Here is a 21,555-nt window from a genome sequence, read left to right as displayed (position 1 = left end):
CTCACCGCCTTCAGCGACGACACCCGGGGCCACCGAGCGCAGCCTGGGCGCCTTTGCCGGGGCCGGGAAGCTGAGCGGGGCACGGCCGGCAGGAGAGGACGGGGCCATCCCCAGGCACCGGCACCAGCGGCACCGCCAAAGCCCCGTGCGCTTCCCCAGGGCCGGGCCCGGCTGCTGCCCCCGGCTCGGGGCAGTGCCCCAGGCACCGGCTCCCGCAGCTCTCCCCGGGCCTCTGCGGCACCGCGGGCACAGAGCCCGGGCCCGGGGCTCGGCTCCTGCTGCCCCCGGGGCGCTGCCGAGGGCTCCCCGCCCGCCGGGGCCGGGCCATCGCTGAGGGAGCGGCGCCGCCATCGCTGCCGCCCCGATGAACGGGGGTCCCCCGGCTTTGTCCCAGCCGGGGAATGAAAGTACTGGAAAAACTCTTGTTTCTCATCCAGCCGGGGAGTGATGAGGGTTCGAAAAAGACTCCTATTTCTCATCCAGCCGGGGAGTGATGAAAGCTCGGAAGAGGCCCGTGTTTCTCCTCGCCCACCACAACCACCAGGTTTCAGGCGGTCCGGTGCTGTCCCCCGGTGGCCATCGCTGGCACTGCACCGGGCCCGCGCCCGGCCCGAGCCCCGCGGCTCCCGGGAGGATTTGGGGAAACTCTGGAGGGTTTGGGGAAACTCTGGAGGGTTTGGGGAAACTGAAGGGTTTGGGGAAACTCTGGAGGGTTTGGGGAAACTCTGGAGGGTTTGGATACTCTGCTAAAGTATGCGGAGCCGGGGGATGATGCCCCGCTCACAGCAGGGCGCAAGAATGCGCAATCAAACAGAACTGATCAAAGTTTGCCTCTAAGATTGCCCTAATGATATTAAAATTTAAAAAGAGTGGGGAGAGACGCGCAAAAGAGGACCCAGCACCTCTGTTCCTGTCTCCAGAGATCTTGGCACAGCTCTGATGGAAAGGTGTGGAGACTGCAAAGGACTGGTCTCCGTGAAGAGCCAGGTCTGAGTGCCACATTTCTGTACAGACTGATGATGTCTCTAAGTACCAGAATCTTCTCAAACACCAAGTTCCTGCTATCCACAGTGCTCTGCCATGGCAACTGCACCCTACAGGACAGGCAACTCCATGCTCCTTCCATGCAGTAACTAATTCCATTTGGGTAATTAAGGTATCTTTTGTGTCTGATGGGGTAGATACTAGCCGTGCTGCGCTAACTTTGCACTCAAGGATTTTAAAGGTCTTTTCCAACTTAATTTCTATGATTTTATGATGGGATATGTGAGGGCTGCTAAATACAGTCCATGCATTCTTTGTGGTCACCTGTACCTTCACTGAAGCAGAAAAGTTTCCCTGCTTGAGAAGCCTGAATGGTGCATCTGATCCAAACTCACTCCCGAGTCTTCAGGAAAGGCAGCAGAAGCGGAAAATTGTCACAAAACACAGCTGTGCAGTTTACAAAGCTTCACTTTGGTCTTGACAAGGACGTTCCTTGAATATATAATCTAAATCTTGTTCCACTACTTTAATACCTGGAAACTGAGAAGTTTTCTTGATGTTTCCTCTTTGTACCAAATTCTCCCCACTACTCCATGCGTTTTCCATTAACCATCTTTGGTATTTCATCTTGGTGATTTAATTAATGGCAGGAATTCAAAGACTTGATCTGAGTTTGTCCAAACATTCAGCCTCAGGCTTTAAAAATGAGATTTATGTTGTTTGTAGTAATCTGATAATCTGTTCTTGTTAGGACATGACCTCCAGGATTCTCCTACAGACAAATATTTTCTTTGACACCAATTCTGTTGCCCACTTCTTTTCCCTTCTTCAATTTTTTTTTACCTTTATGAATATATTAATATTTCCATTCAATCTGATTATACTTCTTTTGCTGTCTTGCTCTTGATTTATCGTTCCGTATTGGAGAGAAATCATTTTTCTATGCAAGTTCGTGGTGACCCTCACTTAATCTTTGCCTGTATTCTGTATTATCACTTCAAAACATCAAACTAAATCTAAAAAATGTTTTAGAGCTCTGAAATCCCTTCTTGTCACCGCTTTAATAGAAGGAAAGCACCTCAGTCATCCTATATGGGGTTGTGCTGAGTTGCATCATTCTTAAATATTAATTATTGTTTTTGAGAAATACAATACAATTTGAGAAATACAGGAGGTGTTTTAGTCTGACCAAAAAAACCCAAAAAAAGATCAGGCAACAGTGACTTTGAGAAACTTTTCTGGAGCAGGTGGATGGTTGGAAAGAAAGGAAAACAATCAAAAAGAAAACAGGGCCCAGAAACTTTTAGGTGTGCATATCCCTTGAAGGCATCCTTGCCCAATCTACATCTCCAAACCTGCAATTCCTGACTTCAGCCTCAGTGGAGAATTTCCACTCCTCATCTTTCAGGTACGTTATCAATCTCTCCTGTACATTATTGATTGCATTTACAAAGCCAGGGCTAAAATGATGACTGATGATTCAACACCCTTGGAAATATTTTATCTACTAATGAAAACATCACGAAATTTTTGCCTCAGTAAATATAGCATGAAGTGGTAAAAGGCAAAAGCGGCAATTGCTACATTTAGTGTCCTTACCACAAAACAAACAAACAAAAAGGACGACAAATGAAGATAAATCTTCACGTGGAAGATTAAACAAGCCATGATTAAAAAAAAAAAAAAAATCCATCAGGCAGTTTCAATTTATGAATTACCTTTTACAACACAAACCAGTGGGGGATGAACAGCAAGGGAGATTTACAGAGGTTGTTCCTTACCTGACTTGTTCTTGCACTCGATGTCATAGCCGGTGATGGGGCTGTTGCCATCAAAGCCCATGGTCCACCTCAGGGCGATGCTCCGAGCTCTCACCTCCCGGATCTCTATCTCAGGGGGGTCAGGGGGTTCTGGGCAAACACACACACAGAGCTCTGCTCAGAACAAACACCATACTCTTAACAGGGGCGCGCCAACCAGCATGGTGCTGGCTCAGCCTTCCTGGCATTCATCTGGACACTTCAACTCGGAGTCACTGGTGTAATCTTGAATACTCCCATTTGACCTTCTTGGTTGCATTTCCTTAAATCACTCCACCTTGGGCTTTCATTCCAGGAAACGTATTTAACCTCAAACACCACGTGTTTCAGTGATTTCATTATCAGTGATTTTATTCAAACAGTGATTGTAGAAATGTGAGTACTAAATTCAAAAGTGCTAAATTTGGTAGGGGGAGAGAGAGTAAAATTTCTGTCTCTTTGAGAGTGTTTAAAAGTCTTACTTTAATAACAGAATAATCTGATTAAATCACTCTGAAAGCTCTTTCTGCCTCTAAAGTTAATGTTGTAAATAACCAGCATCTAGACCCATTCTAATGTCCCTTTAAATTGTCATAGCAGCTTTGATGAGCAGTGGTGGATTTGGGAACCTGTCCCTAAACTCCACCTGAATTTTTCAACAGGGCTGCCTTAGGCATTCTCTGGAATCTGCTGCTACTTGGAATCAAGGGCAGGGAGAGAGAAATCTGAAAGTTGTAGGAATTTGTTGTGAGCAGGCTCAGAGAGGCACAGGAGGAACCGGCACCACATGAGAACAAGCAGTGGCTGGTGGCTGAGTCCTGCCTGTGCCCTGCATCTCAAATATTGTCACCTCTCCAGGACTTGCTGTTTCTGCCCTGTGGGAGAGGAACCCCAGCCCCAGGCAACATAAATTCCTAGAGTTTGGATTGTGCAAACTGCTCACAATTTATTTTGACTGATTGAACTTGAAATATTTTGCTTTAAGTTCCACGGTAGGTTTAACATTTCCCTAGAGATTAAGTGAGATCACCTTTGCTTTATTTCAGACCTGGATTAAAGCACATTTGTTCTTTAAAAACAAATGCAACTTGCTCTCCCTCAATCCTCCATATCCACACCCCTTACTGAATATACTAGTTTTAAATATCTTTGGCAATTGTCAACTACTCTATTTAAGGAAAAAAATTCTAATTAATTTGTACAGATCTGGAAGGACTCAAGCTTATCTTTTATTTTGATATAATCCATGATACTGGAAAATGAAAGACAGAAAACCTTAATGCAGCTCCTCATTTCTTTGACAATGAGGAACACATTTAATTAGGAATCAAACCTCCCTCCCTCAGCAGATTTCTAACACTTCTTCTCCTACAAAGCTGTGGGCTTTTTTCCCTTGTGTTGTCCTCTCCCTACCTTGCACAGTGAGCTGAATTATTCCACGATCCTCCCCGTAAGAATTGATGGCGTGGCAGGAAAAGAAGCCAGAATCTTCACGCACAGTTGGCAGAATCTATAGGAGGTTGGAAAAGATGTGATGGATTGAACAGCACGCAGAGAAAATAAACCAACAGCTTGTCTGTGTGGCGCAAGAAAAACCGCGCAGACTGTTCTCCTTGACAGCAATAAATAGATGTTGTAGGTTACACACATACATTTGCATAGGAAAGTTTCCAAAGTACTGAGATTATCAAAGCCAGCAGCACCTGGGCTGAGGACACAGGCTACCAGCTCGACATGTGTAGTCAGGAGCTGGAGCTCCACCTATTCCTGCAGCTTCTCCTTAGGAGCCTTGTTTCCAGTTCCTCACGAGTTTGCCAAGCATTTAACTGTTGGCTGAAATTTGCCATACAAAATGGTGCCTCCTGCTGTCTCCAAATTTTTCCGGCTATTTCTGAAAATAACTCAAGTGGATGAAGTCTGTGTGGAGGAAATAAAGGTTCAAACACTGGTGGTGAACCCTGTAGCGTTCAGCATGGTGCCTCATAATAAAAGTTTTGTGTGGTCTTTCTTTTCAATTTGTTGTTTAACAGCAAGGAAATTTATATGTAATATTTACAAACATGATCATAATGATATTTTTCTACAGGACTGCTTCAATCAAGGTATGAGAAAGAAAGAATTTTTTTAAAATGAACAGATATTTGAAATACCCTTTCCTTCTCATTGTTCAGTGTGCCACTCAGCAATTTATTTACTCACACAGTTCAAACTGTGCCCTGAAAACAGACATTCATTTTCTCACAGCATTTTCCTGTGAATTCACCCATTGCAGAAACACGAGTGAATTTATTTTCATCAGCCCTGACACCATGAAGAGCATTGCCACCATTTCATGTAGGCAATTAAGGAAGCAGATGTATGATAACGTTTGTGGCTGCTTGACAAGTTGCCACATATTAGCTGAGCCATGGAAACTCCACGTGCTCCTTATTCCTCAGCAAAACCCAGGTGATGCGAGCACAACTCCCAGTCACCACTGGTTAAGATAAATGGATTAATTTCCCACTTGCTGCAAGGAAATTGGAGAGTTATCATCTGAGATGTGGCAACATGTCAAGCTGTGTTCACTTGCACGTGTGGCTGAGCTTGGAGACAGGAAAACAAAAATTTCCAGCGCCCAGTTTGAGACATGTAGGGCCTTCCTCTCCCTCCCTGAGAGTCCTGAGCAATAGGTAGCCTTTCATGTGTTCACAACAGCTTCCACTGAGTTCAGCTGCAGCCTGAAGGGCTTGGTACTTCTGCAAATCAGACCCCAAGGGCTCAAGGCAAATGCCCAGAAAATAAAGAACACACAATTATTGGCCACCTGTGGGAAGTTTGGTTTCAAGGATCAGCTTTGCATCACATAGTGCCATTCACTACTCAACCCTAATTCTGCCCCACTGAAAATCCAAGTCCTGTCTCACTGAGGCAGGAGTCCTGCAGAAAAAATAAAAGCTGAGTACACAACTAAAGATTACATCATCATGCAAAAGCACTGAGCTCGGAGCTTCAGAGACAGCCTTAACCTGGCATTTTCTGCTTTTTGGGGTGTTTTATCTCTCGGAAGTGAAAGGTTTTGTATGTAACACACGTGGATGTAGAACACCATTGCTGTACACAACTGCCTCAGAAAACTCTCCAAGCAGGACTCCAGCTTTCCAAATAGAAATATTGTTGTGTATGCAGGAGTTATCTTATTAAAATCAACAAGAAGAATGATGGCAGAGAGGCTTAGGGGTCAATTCTGTAACAAAATATTATTTGTATCACAAAAGTACTAATAAGAACAAAGTCACGCATAGAATTTATTCTTCCTCATAGAAACCAATGACAAAGGTCCCTCACAGAGAGCAAATCCAGAATTTTACTGGATATCATCCAACACAGTTTTTGGCTGGTAAAAAAAGAAATTTTTCATAACTTACACTAAAATTTAGAAAATAACCAGACAGAGAATTAGTTCCTTGGGCCTGATAAATACACTTTTTAAATGTGACTGAAAATGGATAATGAAGATTTTGGAGTGAGAAAAAAGAAGAAAGATTCTTTTAGATTTCATAAAAGCAGATGTAAAACACCTCTTTGAATCCTGACTTTATAAAGTGGCCTCACAAGCCCCACCAAGTGAAAGGAAGAAGAAGAGCACTTTAAAAGGCAGCATTTTTTCTCAAACCAGTTCAGTGATTTTGGTGAGGGTAAGTGTGAGACACATGAGAACTTGGCGTCAGATATTTGCCAGAGTTTATCAGCAGTTTGGTCAAACCAGCCTGGGGAAGGACAGGCTAAAGCATGAGCCATGCTGCTCCTGAGACAGAAAGGATGGAAAGTTGAGCCTGGCTCACCCTCTTGCTGCCTCTGGAGTGTGGGAAGAAGGAATTTTTCACTAGAGATGGACTGCAAAAGTTTCCTCTCCCTCCTCTTGCTACCATGCTCAGAGCGAGTGGTGGGACTCCAGTGTTGTCTGACTGGCCCTGCACCGAATCAAAACCAAACCAGGCACACCTTGACATATCTGCATGATTTGGGGGCCACTTTGTTTTCTTACCTGCAGGGTAGAAATCACTTCATCCCCAACTTCCTTGGTGGAAACCAGGTAACGGGACATTTCGGGGTTAATGATCCGGTCTTCCTTCTCCCAGCGGACTATGATGGGCTTCTCGCCATGTGCTGTGCAGCTCATCTCCTTCTTTTGGCCTTGAGTTGCCAGGGTGGTGTTTGGGTAGGAGGTTATCATAGCTGGGACTAGAAACAGACAAAACAAAACAAAATGAGGTTGTTCCTCAGTGAGCTGAAGGGTCTGATGATACAAGGTTGGCTCTTCCATCTGTGTCTCACCAAGCTTGTCTGTATCCAACCAGATTGAAATAAATGTGAAAAAGTATTTTATTTTCATTCCTTCGTTGAGAGAACTGATGGGCCTCAAAGGGAACTTAGCAGAAAGGAGTTGGAAGTGGACAATAGAAGGTGGGAATCCAAAGAAAGCCTCTCTTCATTTGTTTTGCTGCTCACAGGGCAACTTGCTACATAATTCAATATTCAATATTCACTTCACATAAAAGGACTTTAATAAGTCCAGATATGTGGACAATAAAGAACTGATAAAAATGTCTGCTTCCTTCTGATGAGCTGCTGTTCTACTTGCTGACTGTTACATGTTTTACTAGTGTGTGTGACAGTAATGATCTATCAAAATGAGGGCTCAATTAAACCAGGAGCTGCACAAAATTAAAAGAAAGGCTTTGCACCAAGGAGCTTACAGACCATGGATGTGTTGAGTGCATAGCTGAACTGTGCTGAACTGAAAGTATAATTAAACTGACGATAAACCTAGCTAGATTCAAGTTTTTATTGTACTCAGAAGGCATTTGCAGAACAGTTTGGACATACCTGTCAACTTCATTAACCATTCTTTAAAAAGGACTTAAATTTTAATGTTGAAAAAAGTACTCTCTTCTTAGCAAGAATAGTCTTAAACCTTACATATTTTCATGTTTTGGAATTAAAATTTCCTGCAAACAGGAAGAAAAAAGAAATCCTTGGAATGTTTGATTGCAAACCCCAAACATGGCATCTTTGAAAGGATGTTCTCTTTGGTGTCCCTTGCTGTCCTTTCATCCCCACATGGTTTGTCCACCAATAAATGGCATCTGGATTCCTGTCTCTAAAAAGAATCAAAGCCCACGAGTCTTTCAGTTCAGGCTCAGGAGAAACTGGAAATCCCTGGACAGCACACAGAGCAGTTCTTTCTGAATGGACCTGTCCACTCTTCTAAAGCATGTGAGACATCAGCAATTACCCCCCTCCCTAAGCTCTTGCCTCCTGCAGTAGCCTCAGTCCTTTTTTTATTATGCATGAACTGTTGCCTCTCCGTATCAGAACAACTCAGTCCTTCCATTTGAGCTTCTCTGGGTCCCTGTTTTAATCAGATGATACTGGCAGAGGATCTCATTTGAGGCTTTCCCAGGCTTTCCCCTTGCATAGGTTGTGTTTGTTGCCACACAGCAGAATAAACTCCCTTATTTAAATGAATTACTTTAATTGCCAGCCCGTAATATTAATGCTTGGTGGCATGACCTTTTCACATGCCAGAGCTGTTAATGCTTGGATATGACAATATGTCAGGATGCAGCCCTTTCTGTTAAAGGCTTCCTGAACCAAACCAAACTGACCTGGAGATTAACAGAGCCCGTGGAGCTGTGGGTTTGAGTTACCAGTGGGATCTTTTTCCAGGAGCAACTCTGAGAGAGATCTTGTGTGAGGCAGGAGGCTCCACATGCACTAGTGATGAAATATATCTTGTTTAACTGTTTAGGTGTTAGGTACTCATTAATTTTGTTCAAGAGGAGCATTTGAATAGAAGAAATATGAATAATCAAAATAGGAAATTAAGATGAGCTTGAGTCCATATTCCAAAGCATGGTAATAGCCTCAGTCACATCTGGTGTGTGCCCACCTACCCACAAGGAGGTTACTTTCAGAAAGTTTGGGGGTTTTTTTTGTGGCCATCTGCTTGTTCCTCCAAACCCAGAATAACCAGGGCTACGCAAGATCACGAAATCATCTAGATTGGAAATTACCTCCAAGATCATGGAGGCCAAGCTGTGCCTGGTGCCCACCTTGTCCCCAGCTCAGAGCACTGTGTGCCACCTCCAGGCTTTCCTTGGACACGTCCAGAGATGGGCACTCCAAACCTCCCTGGGCAGCCCCTTCCCATGTCTGAAAACCCTTTAAGTGAAGAAATTCTTCCTGAATTTTTTCCTGAAATAGTCCCATGCATCCTTTTATGCATTTTGTTCAATGGGAGACACAACTCAAAAGAGTGCCATGCTGTTAAGGGGTCCACCTTACCATCCTTAGCTTGTGCCACCTCCTTTCTTCCTTCCACAATGTCCCCAGCCTCCCACATGTCCCTTCCTCTGCATGTCTCTCTCCCTTCAGCACAACAGGCTTCAGTCCCCTTCACCTGTCCCTCTTTCTTCCTGCTTCAACCTCCTCACATTCTCACATGTCCCCTAGTCCCTATACCTTTATATTTTCCTCCTCCAGCCTTATTTCCTGGCCCTAATTAAATCAACCAACCTCCCAAGCCACCTAAAGGGTTTTCCCTACAACTGCAGTCCTCCTTCCCATCAATATCTCCTCCTTGGAGTTTCCCTGGTGATGGTGAAAATGTTCTAAGCCCACACGGGAGGGGTGAGGAGTTTGTGCCTCCCCATGAGGTAGCAGAGCTCCTGTGCAGCTGAGCCTTGCCCTGGCAGGTCCAGCCTTCTCCTGCTTCACGAGCAGGAGCACACAGAAAATGGCACATCTGGACTTGGATTGCAATCCCACAGACATCCAGGAGCCTGTCCCAGACACTCCTGCCTCACTTTGAGGCCCTGCACTGGGTGACAGTACCAAACCAAATGCTGTGACTCCCTATCTTGCTTTTGAAAACCAGAGGCTACCTTGCAAAGCTCATTTCCCCCCCCACAACAAACTTACTTAATAAGAGCAGAATAAGAACGTGTAAAGAAAGATGACTTTATTCCTCAGATACAGCTTTATCCCTGCTTATCCTTCCCCTCTCCTCACATAATCTTCCACACGGATTCCTGATTGCCATAGCAATGCCTCACAGCTAAATATTTCCCCTTCCTCCAAAGCTGATTTTTTACTCTTCACAATTTATCTCCAATGATCCTAGACTGTAAGCTCTTCTTTTTATCTTCCTCTATGTCAAAAGATTTCTGGTAACAAAGCCACATTCCCAAGGATATTTTAGGCAACGTATTTCTTCATCCTTCAACTATCTTTAATCAAATTACTGATGCAAATAACTGAGATAAATATGCAGGTTCTTTACTGACTAAATAATCTAGAAAACTGTAAATAAGCAAGCTAAATCTGCACTACATATGCATGAGATATTCTCTTAGGATGCCTTAAAAATAAGTGAAGGCATTTAGAAATGTATCAAGATGATTCAGATGCCGTGTTAAGTGTGTCTGTGCCTTATATCTCTTCAAATGTGCATTGTATACAGACACATAATTATATTTATATATATACATTTATGTAAGATAATTTTGGAAGGGAAGAGCATTTTGCTGTGCAGGTTCAAGGAACAGATGTTGCCATGGTCCACAATTTTGGAGTAGTTTCACCACGGGACAAAATAATGCAGTTCTGTTTCCTCTGGGGTTCTCCATGTCTTTGTCTGAAGCTGTGTGGTTCTGGGCACAGTTAGAGATCAGTTGGTCAAAACTTGCTTGGAATCAGTAAAAATTTGCTGTCCAAGCTGTGCAACTCTTAGACAGAAACCATTCTGGGTGAATTATGCCAGTAATCAATATGGCACGAATTTCAAATTTAAAAAGCCAATGTTTTGAAATTAATACCCATTGATGTTTCAGATGAGAAAAAATAATTTCAAAAATGTAAACCTGAGAAAAACCTGAGGAGAGGAGTAAGATTTGTTACATTCATATGACAGAATGAATTATTTACTCAGCTTTAGTTTCAGGAGTCTAGAGTATAGGAAATAAATTAAAAAAAATTATTAATAAATACATTCTGAAAATATTTTTTAAATAAAACTGGGAAAAAATCACCTTCACCTGTTTTAAAAGGAAGAGCAGTAGCTATTTATATGTTTCTGTATGAATGAATTGCTGGACAAAAGACAAGAGATTTATTAGCAGTATTGTTATCAAAATAATTTTCTGACAGAAAAGTATAAAAAACCAGCTCTGCTATGTAAAAAGAGAAATTAAACACAGACATGGCAGGTCCTGTCCCAGCTTTATAAGTTTGCATTACAAGTCTCATATGAAAACAAGAAAGTCAGTGGTTTGTAAAAACAGCATTATTAGGACACCAATACAAGGTAACCTTTGGGGGAAAAAAATCTAAAAATAAATAAATACTGAGTGGGAACAAATATGGATTCTGTACATTTTAAAAATACCATTTCAGCCGGCTATTCCCTTGCTATAAAGGAAGTTACTTTGATTATAAATATTATTCCAACATGTGTTTCCAAGCTTGGACAGGCCTGGTTTGATGCTGAGCTTTAATAAAATGACAATGATGTCTTGAGTCCTTGGCAGCTCCACCAGCGCCTCCTGATCTGATTGAATGTGTCAGGGCAAAGGCTGTGAACATTTAGGGTTCATATCTTATTCACTCAGAAGTGGTTTCAGGTCACATTAGAGGAAGAGAAGTTGATTTATTTTGCATGACAACTATGAATTTTAACCAAAAGACATATTAATAAAATAAAAAGGGACTTTTCTCTCAAATCACAGAGGCAATTCTTTCTTCTTCCCGAGGTCTTTTCCTGCATTAGTTCTGTGTTTGTACCGTGCAAACTGATGGCTTCAGGTGATACATAGGAGACCAGCAGCTGCTGCTATTTCTTGGTCTTTCCTTTGACTTTGACATGGTTCTGAAATTAATGTGACTTTCTCTTGCTTCAATTCCCATTTTGTCCAATTGCACTTCCCAGTAACTGAGGGGAAGGGAATGGGGGATGAAAAGCTGACAGCTTTGTCCCCTGCAGTCAGCTGGAGTAAAAGCCTGTGGAAATTAGTTACAAACTGTGGGAACTCACACGAGGCACTGGGAAATCAGTCTCATCAAAGCTTGGCTAATTGTCAAAACAAAAATTAGGGATCAAAAAACCATTATATTACCGCGTGTGTAATTGTCATTTATGAAGGCTTAAACAAAGACCATCCTCCCACAGAGAAATTTATGGACAATATTAGTTTTACTACCACTGACATTGTTGGGAAGTGTGGATGCCTGAAAATTAGCACCAGAAACATGTCTCCATTAATTACAAATTCCTCAGGCCACTTTCTATTCCAAATCAATTATGATCTTTCATCAGCCTGTTATAAAAGCCAGGCTGGAAAGAGCAGGAATGTTAAATAGTTAAAACTAGCAATACATAATTTTAGATAACTTTCTCCAGTGCTTTGATCTTAAATTGAATTCAGTCTGCCATCAAGATGGCATCAAGTTTTAATGTGAAATGAGAGGGTTACTGCTATCATAATTGTAAAGCACAGCCCTCTAATTTTTGGTGACTTACTGAATGCAAATCAGTTAAAAACAGAGACTGAAATCCCATGGGAGAGTGCTTCTTTTTTTTTTAAACATGTTTTTATGCTTTAAGCATATTTGTGTCCTTTCATTAAAATCACCTAAACAGTTTACAAGTTTAAATGAAAAAAAAAAGAAAAAAAAAGGCAGAAAGTCACTGGAAAGCACAAGCTTTAATCAGGCTGTATTTTATGACCCAGCAGCTCCCTTAAGTCTTTTAGATTTTGGAGGCTGTGAAGTGACATGTGTAAATGTCCCTCCCTGGGGAAGAGAAGCAAACACTAATTGGGGTATTGACAGGTTTAAATGAAGCAGAAACACACGAAGAAGAAACTCTGGCTCCGACAAAAATGAGTATTGGGGAGCGGGGCATGCCGGGACATTAATGGTTTTCATTCACTGCTCACTCATGCAAGTAAATATACTTTTAAGCACGATGACCTGGGTCTATAACAGCTCAGTTCTGAGCTAAAAAGCCATGAAATACTATCTGCTGATGTATAAGAAAGAGGGCTCTGGTAGAACCAGTCTCCTCTAGCTGTTTAGAGGGAATTAGAATTTTATTTTCTACCTAGTTGCAGATAGAGCAATATTATCTGGAACAGACTCAAATGTATTTAAATCAGCAAGACACAACTCTCTCTCTATTTAGCAGCAACTCTCTATAGGAGTTTATTAGGATAACCAATATAAAAATATATATTTGCTGCATATTAACACTGATAATAAGTGGTGTTGCATTGGATGAATATTCAAAAGCCTTCACCTGGGCACAGGGGTCAGGTGTGGTCATAAAACCCATCAGTGGCTCACCACAACTGGTCTTCAAGTGGCAAAAAATTTAGGACTTTTTCTGTAGCAGACATTGAGGGGACCAAAAAAAAGCCTTCCAGAGGGTCACTGGTCTTGCCTTAAAGAAAACAAACACCTTCTTATTGATGATAAAACGACCTCAGGGTGAGCTGATCAGACTTTTGCAAGCAACCTTCAGAAGTCCTGCTTAAAGTCAGGGAAATCAAATGCTCAAGATCCGATCTCAAACTCCACATTCTCTTAACTAAGGAGATTCAGAATGTTAATAAATGCTACAGTCCCAGGAAAGACAGGAAAGGAGATTCAATGAGAGAGATTAAAATCCTAATAAAAAGCTCTCTAAATATTTATCTTATTTTTGTATCTAGTACCTAGTAAAAATTCTGCCCCTTTTTAGAGCAGGAATAGTTTGGGAATGGTCTGATCATTTCAGTCTGCTTGTTTCTGCAACACCAAAACCTTAATTCTTGATCTATTTTATCTTTTCCCCTATATGGTCTAGTTTCTGCTTTTATTGCTCAGCACACCACGAGTTTCTAGAGGGAAAGCAAATCTCAAGAAAAGCAGAAAATTTCCAGAAGAGTGGGGAACCATCTTAAAGGCTGCACAGCCTAGGAAAAGCTGATGGGTAACTGGTGTGTTTAACAATTTTTTAATACCTGTCTCATGGAAAGAGGGAATTTCTAGCAAAGAGAAAAAAGAGGGCCTAAATAAGCACAATATTTATAAATTGAAGATAATAAATGTAATACTTTTTGAGATGCAAGCATGCATAAATTAGAAGCAGCTAAAAAAAAATCAGAAAGGGAAACTCTCACTTTTACCAAATCTAAAATTAGGAACCTTCCTTGAGAATTTGTTGTGATTTTTACCTTCCTTGTTATTGTGTCTTTGCAGTGTTTTATCAAATCTGAATTCTAGGCTTTATGTGCTGAGTATTTTGGGACTGTTTCACTGAATAGTTAATACTTCCAGACAAAAGCAGGGGCTGATAATTTGGCTCCAGTGCCCAAACGCCTGAGGCCAGAGGAAGAGGACCCTAATTTGAACCTGGATTATAGTTATTTTGGCTCATTCAGAGCTGCCAATGTGCTCACCCAGCTGTGAGCCAGAGAACAGCTGAAAAGAAGTTTTAAAGCTAAATTTTACAGTGCTGATGTTGACAGTACTTTGCTGTACAGGAGATTTATCACCTCTATAACTTAGGTCAAGGTGGCTTTTTTGCCTGCACGTGCACAGGCACGTGTGTGTGAGTGAGTGAAAAAAAGGGGAAAAAACAGTAAATATTTTCCACAAAGGCAAACAAGGAGAATTATTGTATTACCTGGAAAAAAAAAAAAAAAAAAAAAAAAAAAAAGGACAAAGCAACCCTCATTGTCTCCTTCTCTTGACTTTCAGCTGCCCCTGAACGCATCCTTCTTTTCAATGTGCTCTTAAACAGAAATGTTTCTGTTTCTCTGGAGACCATTTTTACCCCTCAGCCAAGGGGAGGCACCATAAATACTCGTGTTTGAGGCAGCAGTAAATTATAGCCATCCATCTCCTGGACAGAGTGTGGCACAGGGCTGAGGGTCACTTTCCCCCACGGTCCCTTCCCACGTTACAATGAGTTCAAAGGACTCGGTTTATAATTTTTTTTCCCCCTTTAAATTGTGTTTCAAGGGAATAGAAACTCCCATTACCTCCTCCACATGCCCAAAAGCAGAGGCCAAAATGGCACTGCTGATAATGTAACCAGCAGAAAAGGAAGAAGGAAGTCGTGTTTCCAAGCAAGGTTTGACATATTAGAGATGACAAATGCTGAGTGTGATAAATGAAGCAGCTGGTTGCAAGGGCAATATGAAAATGCTTCTTTGATTTTTTTTTTTTGAAATCAGATTGTCAAATGTTTCTTTATTAATCAGATCCTTGAAGCACACAAGCACAAAAACTGTGCTTAGATCTAAGCTTTGTACCTAAATTATTAAATTATCTTCATTTGGCCTTAGGAAATCCAGGAGGTTTAAGGGCTGATTTGGTCATTATGGATTTTGGTTTTTGAGGGTTTTAAATTATATTTCGTAATAAAAAGAATAATCACAAAGGTATAGTGTGAGTTTATACACTGTATAACAGCCTTATTAGTCACATCCCCAGGGTTATTTTATGTTCAAGTTTTATTGCTTTTTGTAGGATACATTTTAGAGTTTCTTGTAAGTTGGTAGAAAGGTTTTTAGAACCACTCTTGTTTAGTCTTTGGACTGTAAGTTTTGTTGGTTTGTTGTTTTTTTTTTGAAAATAGATAATTTCTTTGACCCCAAACTTTTTATGAGAATGTGGTCTCTGACAAAAAGCATTTCTGAGAAGGCTTTATTAGCTCAGCATGCAAAAATCAGACCAACATGCTCACAATGTCTTCAAAATGCAAATTCTGGCAGAAAAAGAAAAAAGAAAACGCTACACAAATACATGAGAATTCTCAAAACTGAGTTTGTGGGGTTTTTTTTGGAGGGGTTGTGTTTTTTTTTCCCCAGCCAAATAATACTGGCAAAATCACCCAAATTAATTTATGCTAAAATCACTCTAAGGGACCTGGATTTCCTGGTGGTCACCTGGGAATACATTCCCAGCTTTTTAATGCTATGAAGAATGGAAGGAGTAGTTTTGACAAAGGAAATATAAAACAAAAGGTTATGGTGCTATTGAATCAAAGGTAGAAACTTCCTGATTCATCATGAAGCAAAGTTGTCACTCATTTCTAGTTGCCTTTTAGTCAGCTTCTTGTTTAATGGATTTCCCAACAGATGAATTCATCTGGTTTTTGCTAAAAAGTGACTGCAGGAGTGATGGGCAGGATGGTCTCGTGTTGTAGATTCACACTGCTCCTCCTTTGCAAATAACTGCTCTAACCAGCCCCTTTTCTGGAGCTGTAATTAAAAATTTATCTTATTACCTAAGACCCTAGAGAAAAAATCATCCTGAGATTCAATTTGGAGAAGCTCTTGTATTTCTGCTCTCTCCTGACTGATGTAAAATCTGTCTGTCCTTTGGAATTTAGCATGAAAAATCCCTTGTTGTTGAAGTGCTACACCTTTGTCCCACAGCGTTTCACGAGGAATTCACAGTGGAAAATGCTGGAAAATGATGTGACTTCTAAACTTTCCTTACCAGTAAGATAAATTGAAGTAATAACAGTATCAGCAGGATGCCAAACTAATAACTGGATATGAATGTTCTAAAAAGGAAGATGCTGCCACTTTCAAAGCAGCTGCAACTACAGCTCCAAACTGGGACAAGCCCAATGGATTTCCAGCATTACAACCACTTGTGCAAAGAAAAGGGTGATAAAAGCAGATTGTTTCTCCAGCCCAATTTATTTTCTTTTCCTTTTTTCCCCTTAATAAAATGGGTCATTGATTACATTGAGCAACTTCAGGTCATCTTGTGGACATCAGGTTTTGCCCTCTCAATTCCTAGGAAAGAAAATTGGGGACTGTTCAACCAGGCTGCTTTGTCCGATTTTCCAGATGCAATAATTGTCAAAAAAATAATAAAAAAAAATTGTTCCATCTTCCTTGATACATCTATTGATGTATAAGAAAGAGGGCTCTGGTAGAACAAGTCTCCTCTCACTGTTCTGAGGGAGTTATAATTTTATTTTCTACATAGTTGCAGAGAGCAATATCATCTGATACTGTGATGGCAGAAACACACTCAAATGTATTTAAATCAGCAAGACACAACTCTCTATTTAGCAATAGGAATATTAGGGATATTTCTATTTAGGAATTCTGCAACTTGAATTACAGAAGTCTATTTTCAGGAGTAACTACTGAGGCTCTACTCCATCACAATCATTTAGGTTGGAAAAGACCTCCCATCAAATCTCTAATCTACTGGTTGCCTTACAAAGTATGTAAAAAATTAAAAATATATGTGGCAATAAGATATCTCCTCCAGATTAATTTTATATGGATTAAAAAAAAAGAAAAATTAAATGGTAAATTCAGGCATCCAAAATTTCACTGAGACATCCAAGCAGCCTCCAGTGGGGCTGTTGTGATCACGTTTGATGATACATTGTTTAATTACACAAACATTGTTTCTCCACAAGATAAGTTCTTTAGTAGAGGGACTACAGGGTGCTCAGAGTTATGAAGTTGGTGAATGATGTTACTTCTATTTTTGTCTTATTTTTGATCATGCACTGGATTAGAAAATAGCAAATGAAATGAAAATAAGGGCTTTGTCTAGTGCCTGCTGAACGCCACATTGGATACTCTCATTTTACACTTTTTCTGTGGCAAACTTAAGGATTTCTAGATTGCTCCCTCCCACCTTCTTTGACAGATATTGTATTTCTTCACTCATTTTTAAATGTCCAAGTGGCTTTGCAGAATTGCTGAACATCCCTGAGTGCAGCTGAAGTATACCTAAAAATTTGTCCTGATTGTCTACACAGTAAATTATTCCTCAGACAATATATGGGGCATGTTTTCTGTAGGTAATTTCATACATTTAAGCTCATCCTTCACAAAGGATTTCCATGGATAACCTGGAAGCATTCTAAAATGTGTGGTTTCTGAAATGTTCCCATTTTTATCCTGTGTACATGACTCAGTTGCTCTGTATGAACAGCATCAACAGGGTGCCCAGAATTGGTCTTAAAAAGAAGAGCTCATTAAGAAGCTGAACCCCTGTGAACTTCAATTAAAAAAAAATTATATATATATATATATATATATATATATATATATATATATATATATATATATATATAAGAACTTCAACCCCTGTGAACTTCAATTAAAAAAAATTAAAAAAATATAAATATATATATATATATATAAATACAACCAAATCTGCTTCACTGAAGAATGGAAAAGCCTTCTCAGCCCTCTGTCTGTTAAATGCATTTTTAATACTGCTGCTAACAAATAATAACTCTTTGATTTTCCATCCTGAAGATTGCAAAGTTGCTGGCAGCTCAAGTAACTCTTCCAATTTCTATTGCCAGTTCTGCCAGTCTCTCATAAATCTCTCTGGTCTCTTCCACCTCTGTCTTCACGATGTTCCTTGCCTCAGATTTTGCCAGAATAAATTCTGGTAATGTCATGAAGCATCCCCCCCCTCCTGCTTCAGAAGGCCCCTGTTGTGGTGTTTAATTAGATGGTGTTGTTTGCAGGAATGGAAATTTGAGGCAAAGAGGTGAGAAAAGGGTCACTGGTAATTTATTGTGTGCACCAGGACTGAGCGAGCTGGTAACTGCAACACCTGAATAATGAGTTGTGTAGGAAGGTTTGGAACTCTGGGTGAAAAAAAGAGAGGAGTCTGAATACTTTTCTTAATCTTACTGAATCCTCTCAGGAAGTGTAAAACCAAGTCATCTGTCAAGAATTCCCATGTCATTATTACTGGTAAGGAAAGATGTAATTCCAAAGCAGCCTCTGAGATGGTTTTCTCTTTCTCCTGTGGGATCACTTAGAACCACAAAGTCCAGACATGTAAACTAACATGTTATTAACTATCATGTAAGAGACTTTCAGCTTTAAATCTTCTAAAATATTTGCATGCCAGCTCTCTTGGGCTTGCTGCAGGGAGGCTGATTGGCTCATGTGTGCCTTCCTTATAAAGGAACATCAGCATCAGAAGCACACAGCTTTTGAAATTATCATCGAATTATAGAATGGTTTGGGATGGAAGGGACTTCAAAGATCATCTCGTTCCTACCCCAGGCCATGGGCAAAGACACTTTCCACTATCCCAGGTAGCTCCAAGCCCCAGTGTCCAACCTGGCCTTGGGCACTGCCACGGATCCAGGGGCAGCCACAGCAAATCTGAGAATTCCATCCTGGCACCTCCCCGCCCTCCCAGGGAAGAATTTTTTCCCCAACATCCCACCTGAACTTGTCATTTCTAAGGTTGAAGCCATTCCCTGTGTCCTGTCCCTGCAGCCCTTGGGAATTGTCTCTCTCCAGGTTTCCTGGGGCTCCTTCAGGCCCTGCAAGGCCACCCTGAGCTCAGCCCAAAGCTTCTCCTGTCCAGGCTGAACAATCCCAGCTGTGGCAGCCTTTCCTCCCAGCAGAGCTGCTCCAGCCCTCTGCTCATCCTGGAGCCTCCTCTGGGCTCTCTCCAGCAGCTCCACGTCCTCCCTGTGCTGGGAATTCCAGGGCTGGGGCAGCTCTGCAGGTGGCTCTCACCTGAGGGGACACAGGGGCAGAATCTTAATGGAGGAGAAAGGTTTGGGTATCTCCCTTTGTCTGCCTTGCTGCTGACGGCTAATTACTAAATTGCTAATTGCTGCATGACTAAAACAGTGTTACTGTTATCATCAGAGCATCTGAAAACAGACTCTTGTGGATTATAAAAAAAGCACAGCTTTGGAGATGAGGGTATTGATGAGTCTTGGAGGGAGCTGTTTGCCAGCAGGTCCCATGTAACCCTACAGAGGAGGCAGCCCTGGAGGAGGAAAACTTCTGGCATCTCTGTAACCAGCAGCCTTTGCTGTCCTGGGGAGAACTGTTCCACCTTTCTGTGCCTGCAGAACCCCGTGGCTCTGGGCAACGATTTTGCACAGCTTCCTTCCAGCAGGAGAATAATCATGTTTTTCAGTTCGGTAGTGAAAAAAAAAAAAAAACAACCAGGAAAACCAAAGCTGTAGACCCCAGTAAGTTGTCACTTGAGTTCAGGAGGAAAATTCATAGAGCTAGAGAGGAAAAGTGCAGAAGATGGTAATGCTGCCAAAATCCATGGATGGCAAAAAGGGGGAGTTCAGTCCTTCTTCATGAATAGATCTGCAATTCTGTCAGCAGCAAACCCCACAGGCTGTCCAGAGGCTTGAAATTTTTGCTGCCTCATGGAAAGGATGAAAATGAGATTGCTCAAATGAGGCCCCATGCTTGAAATTCTGTTCCCACAGAGGTCTTGAGCAACTTTGACACTGATTTTCACTTGTGCAGGATTTAATTTGCTGAAATAAGAGCTACACTGGCAAGTTTCTTACAGTGTTTATACCCAATCCTCATACAAGCAAAAAGGGAGGTGCTAAAGGAGAACTAAACTGTAGGATATTAAAAGGACTAATTCCTTTTTGTCTGTTTTTAATAAATAAGAAAAAAAAATCTCCCAAGATTCTTAATATTGCCTATTACTGTGCATATCCTGAATTCATGACTAATGCACTTTACTTCAGTCACAGGATATGCTTTAAACTGTTCAGTGCTGCATTATGTGCTGCACTTGAGATGTTCAAGATCTTAATTATTTGTTCTCTTCAGTATCCCTCAAGAGCTAATGAAAAATTCTGTCGTGATGGTATTTTTTATGATACACAGAGCTGTGACACATGATAATTTCACAATCATTTCGAGACACCATGTGGTTTCTTTTGACATTTTGTGACAGGCTGTGTTATCAAGCACAATTGTTTGCACAGGAAACAACTGTAGCACGTGGTCCTTGGGACATTATGTTATCTCCTGATAATGATGTCATTAACATGTGTATACTATAATTAATGACTACAAGAGCGATTCATTTGAGTAAGGCTTATGAATCCATTTCATCTAAAAAGGGAAAGAAAACCTATAATCATTTGGGCTCAGATCCTGAAAGCTACTTACTTGCAACCTGCTGCAGCTACGCTGGGTGACCCGTTAATTGAGGCATATTAACCAAGAAGCATTTATTTCTCAGTTATATTACAGAAGCTTGGATTAGAATCATTATCATAATGATTGTTCTAATAGAAATCAGCGAGAGAAACAGGAACCTAGCAGTGCTCCAAACCCCTTTGTCACCCATCTCCTACCAACGGGAGCCAGGAAACAATTACAGTTCATCAGTGTGCACAGTGAAATGATGAAGCTGGAGACGTGGAGAGCAAACCCACTGCGGTTCAGGCTGTCCCCTCCTGCTCCTGCAGCCCCAAGACAGAAAACACTCTCCTCACATCCTTGTCTGCATAGAAAGCAGACTGTCACAAAGGCAGTTCAGACACGTGAGGCATTTTGATGTAACAATCACAGAATCACAGAGTGGTTTTGTTGGAAGGGACCTTAAAGCCCATCCAGTGCCATCTCCAGCCATGGGCAGGGACACCTTCCACTGTCCCAGGCTGCTCCAAGCCCCATCCAACGTGGCCTTGGACACTGCCAGGGAAGTGGGGCAGCTTCTCTGGGCACTCTGTGCCAGGGCCTCACCAACATCACAGTAAAAAATTTCTTTCTCAAGTCTAACCTATTTTTCCACTGTTCCAGTTTGAAGCCATTCCCACAATGTCCTGTCACTCCAGTTCCTCATGAATTGTCCCTCTCTGACTTCCTTGTAGATTTTTGCTATCATATTTTCTGCCAATATATTTGATGGTTCAATGTCTTGATAAAAGTCCTGCCATGGTTTAGGTGTA

At 41.4% G+C, this 21,555-nt stretch overlaps 1 protein-coding gene across 1 annotated transcript in view; it reads right to left on the bottom strand.

Moving 5' to 3' along the window:
- DSCAM (DS cell adhesion molecule) overlaps positions 1-21,555 on the bottom strand; it is a 388,992-nt gene that overhangs the window by 113,322 nt on the left and 254,115 nt on the right. Inside the window, exons 11-13 of the mRNA XM_066314168.1 lie at positions 6,811-7,007; positions 4,197-4,293; positions 2,766-2,894 (exon numbers count right to left, since the gene is read on the bottom strand). Of these exons, the coding sequence (XP_066170265.1) occupies positions 2,766-2,894; positions 4,197-4,293; positions 6,811-7,007 (423 nt within the window). The remainder of the gene's footprint in view (positions 1-2,765; positions 2,895-4,196; positions 4,294-6,810; positions 7,008-21,555) is intronic.

Source organism: Sylvia atricapilla, chromosome 2 (assembly GCF_009819655.1).
Source record: "Sylvia atricapilla isolate bSylAtr1 chromosome 2, bSylAtr1.pri, whole genome shotgun sequence".
In the NCBI taxonomy this organism is placed as follows: Eukaryota; Metazoa; Chordata; class Aves; order Passeriformes; family Sylviidae; genus Sylvia; species Sylvia atricapilla.
The sequence above is the reverse complement of the archived record's forward strand: the minus strand, read 5'-3'. Positions and strand labels throughout refer to the sequence as shown.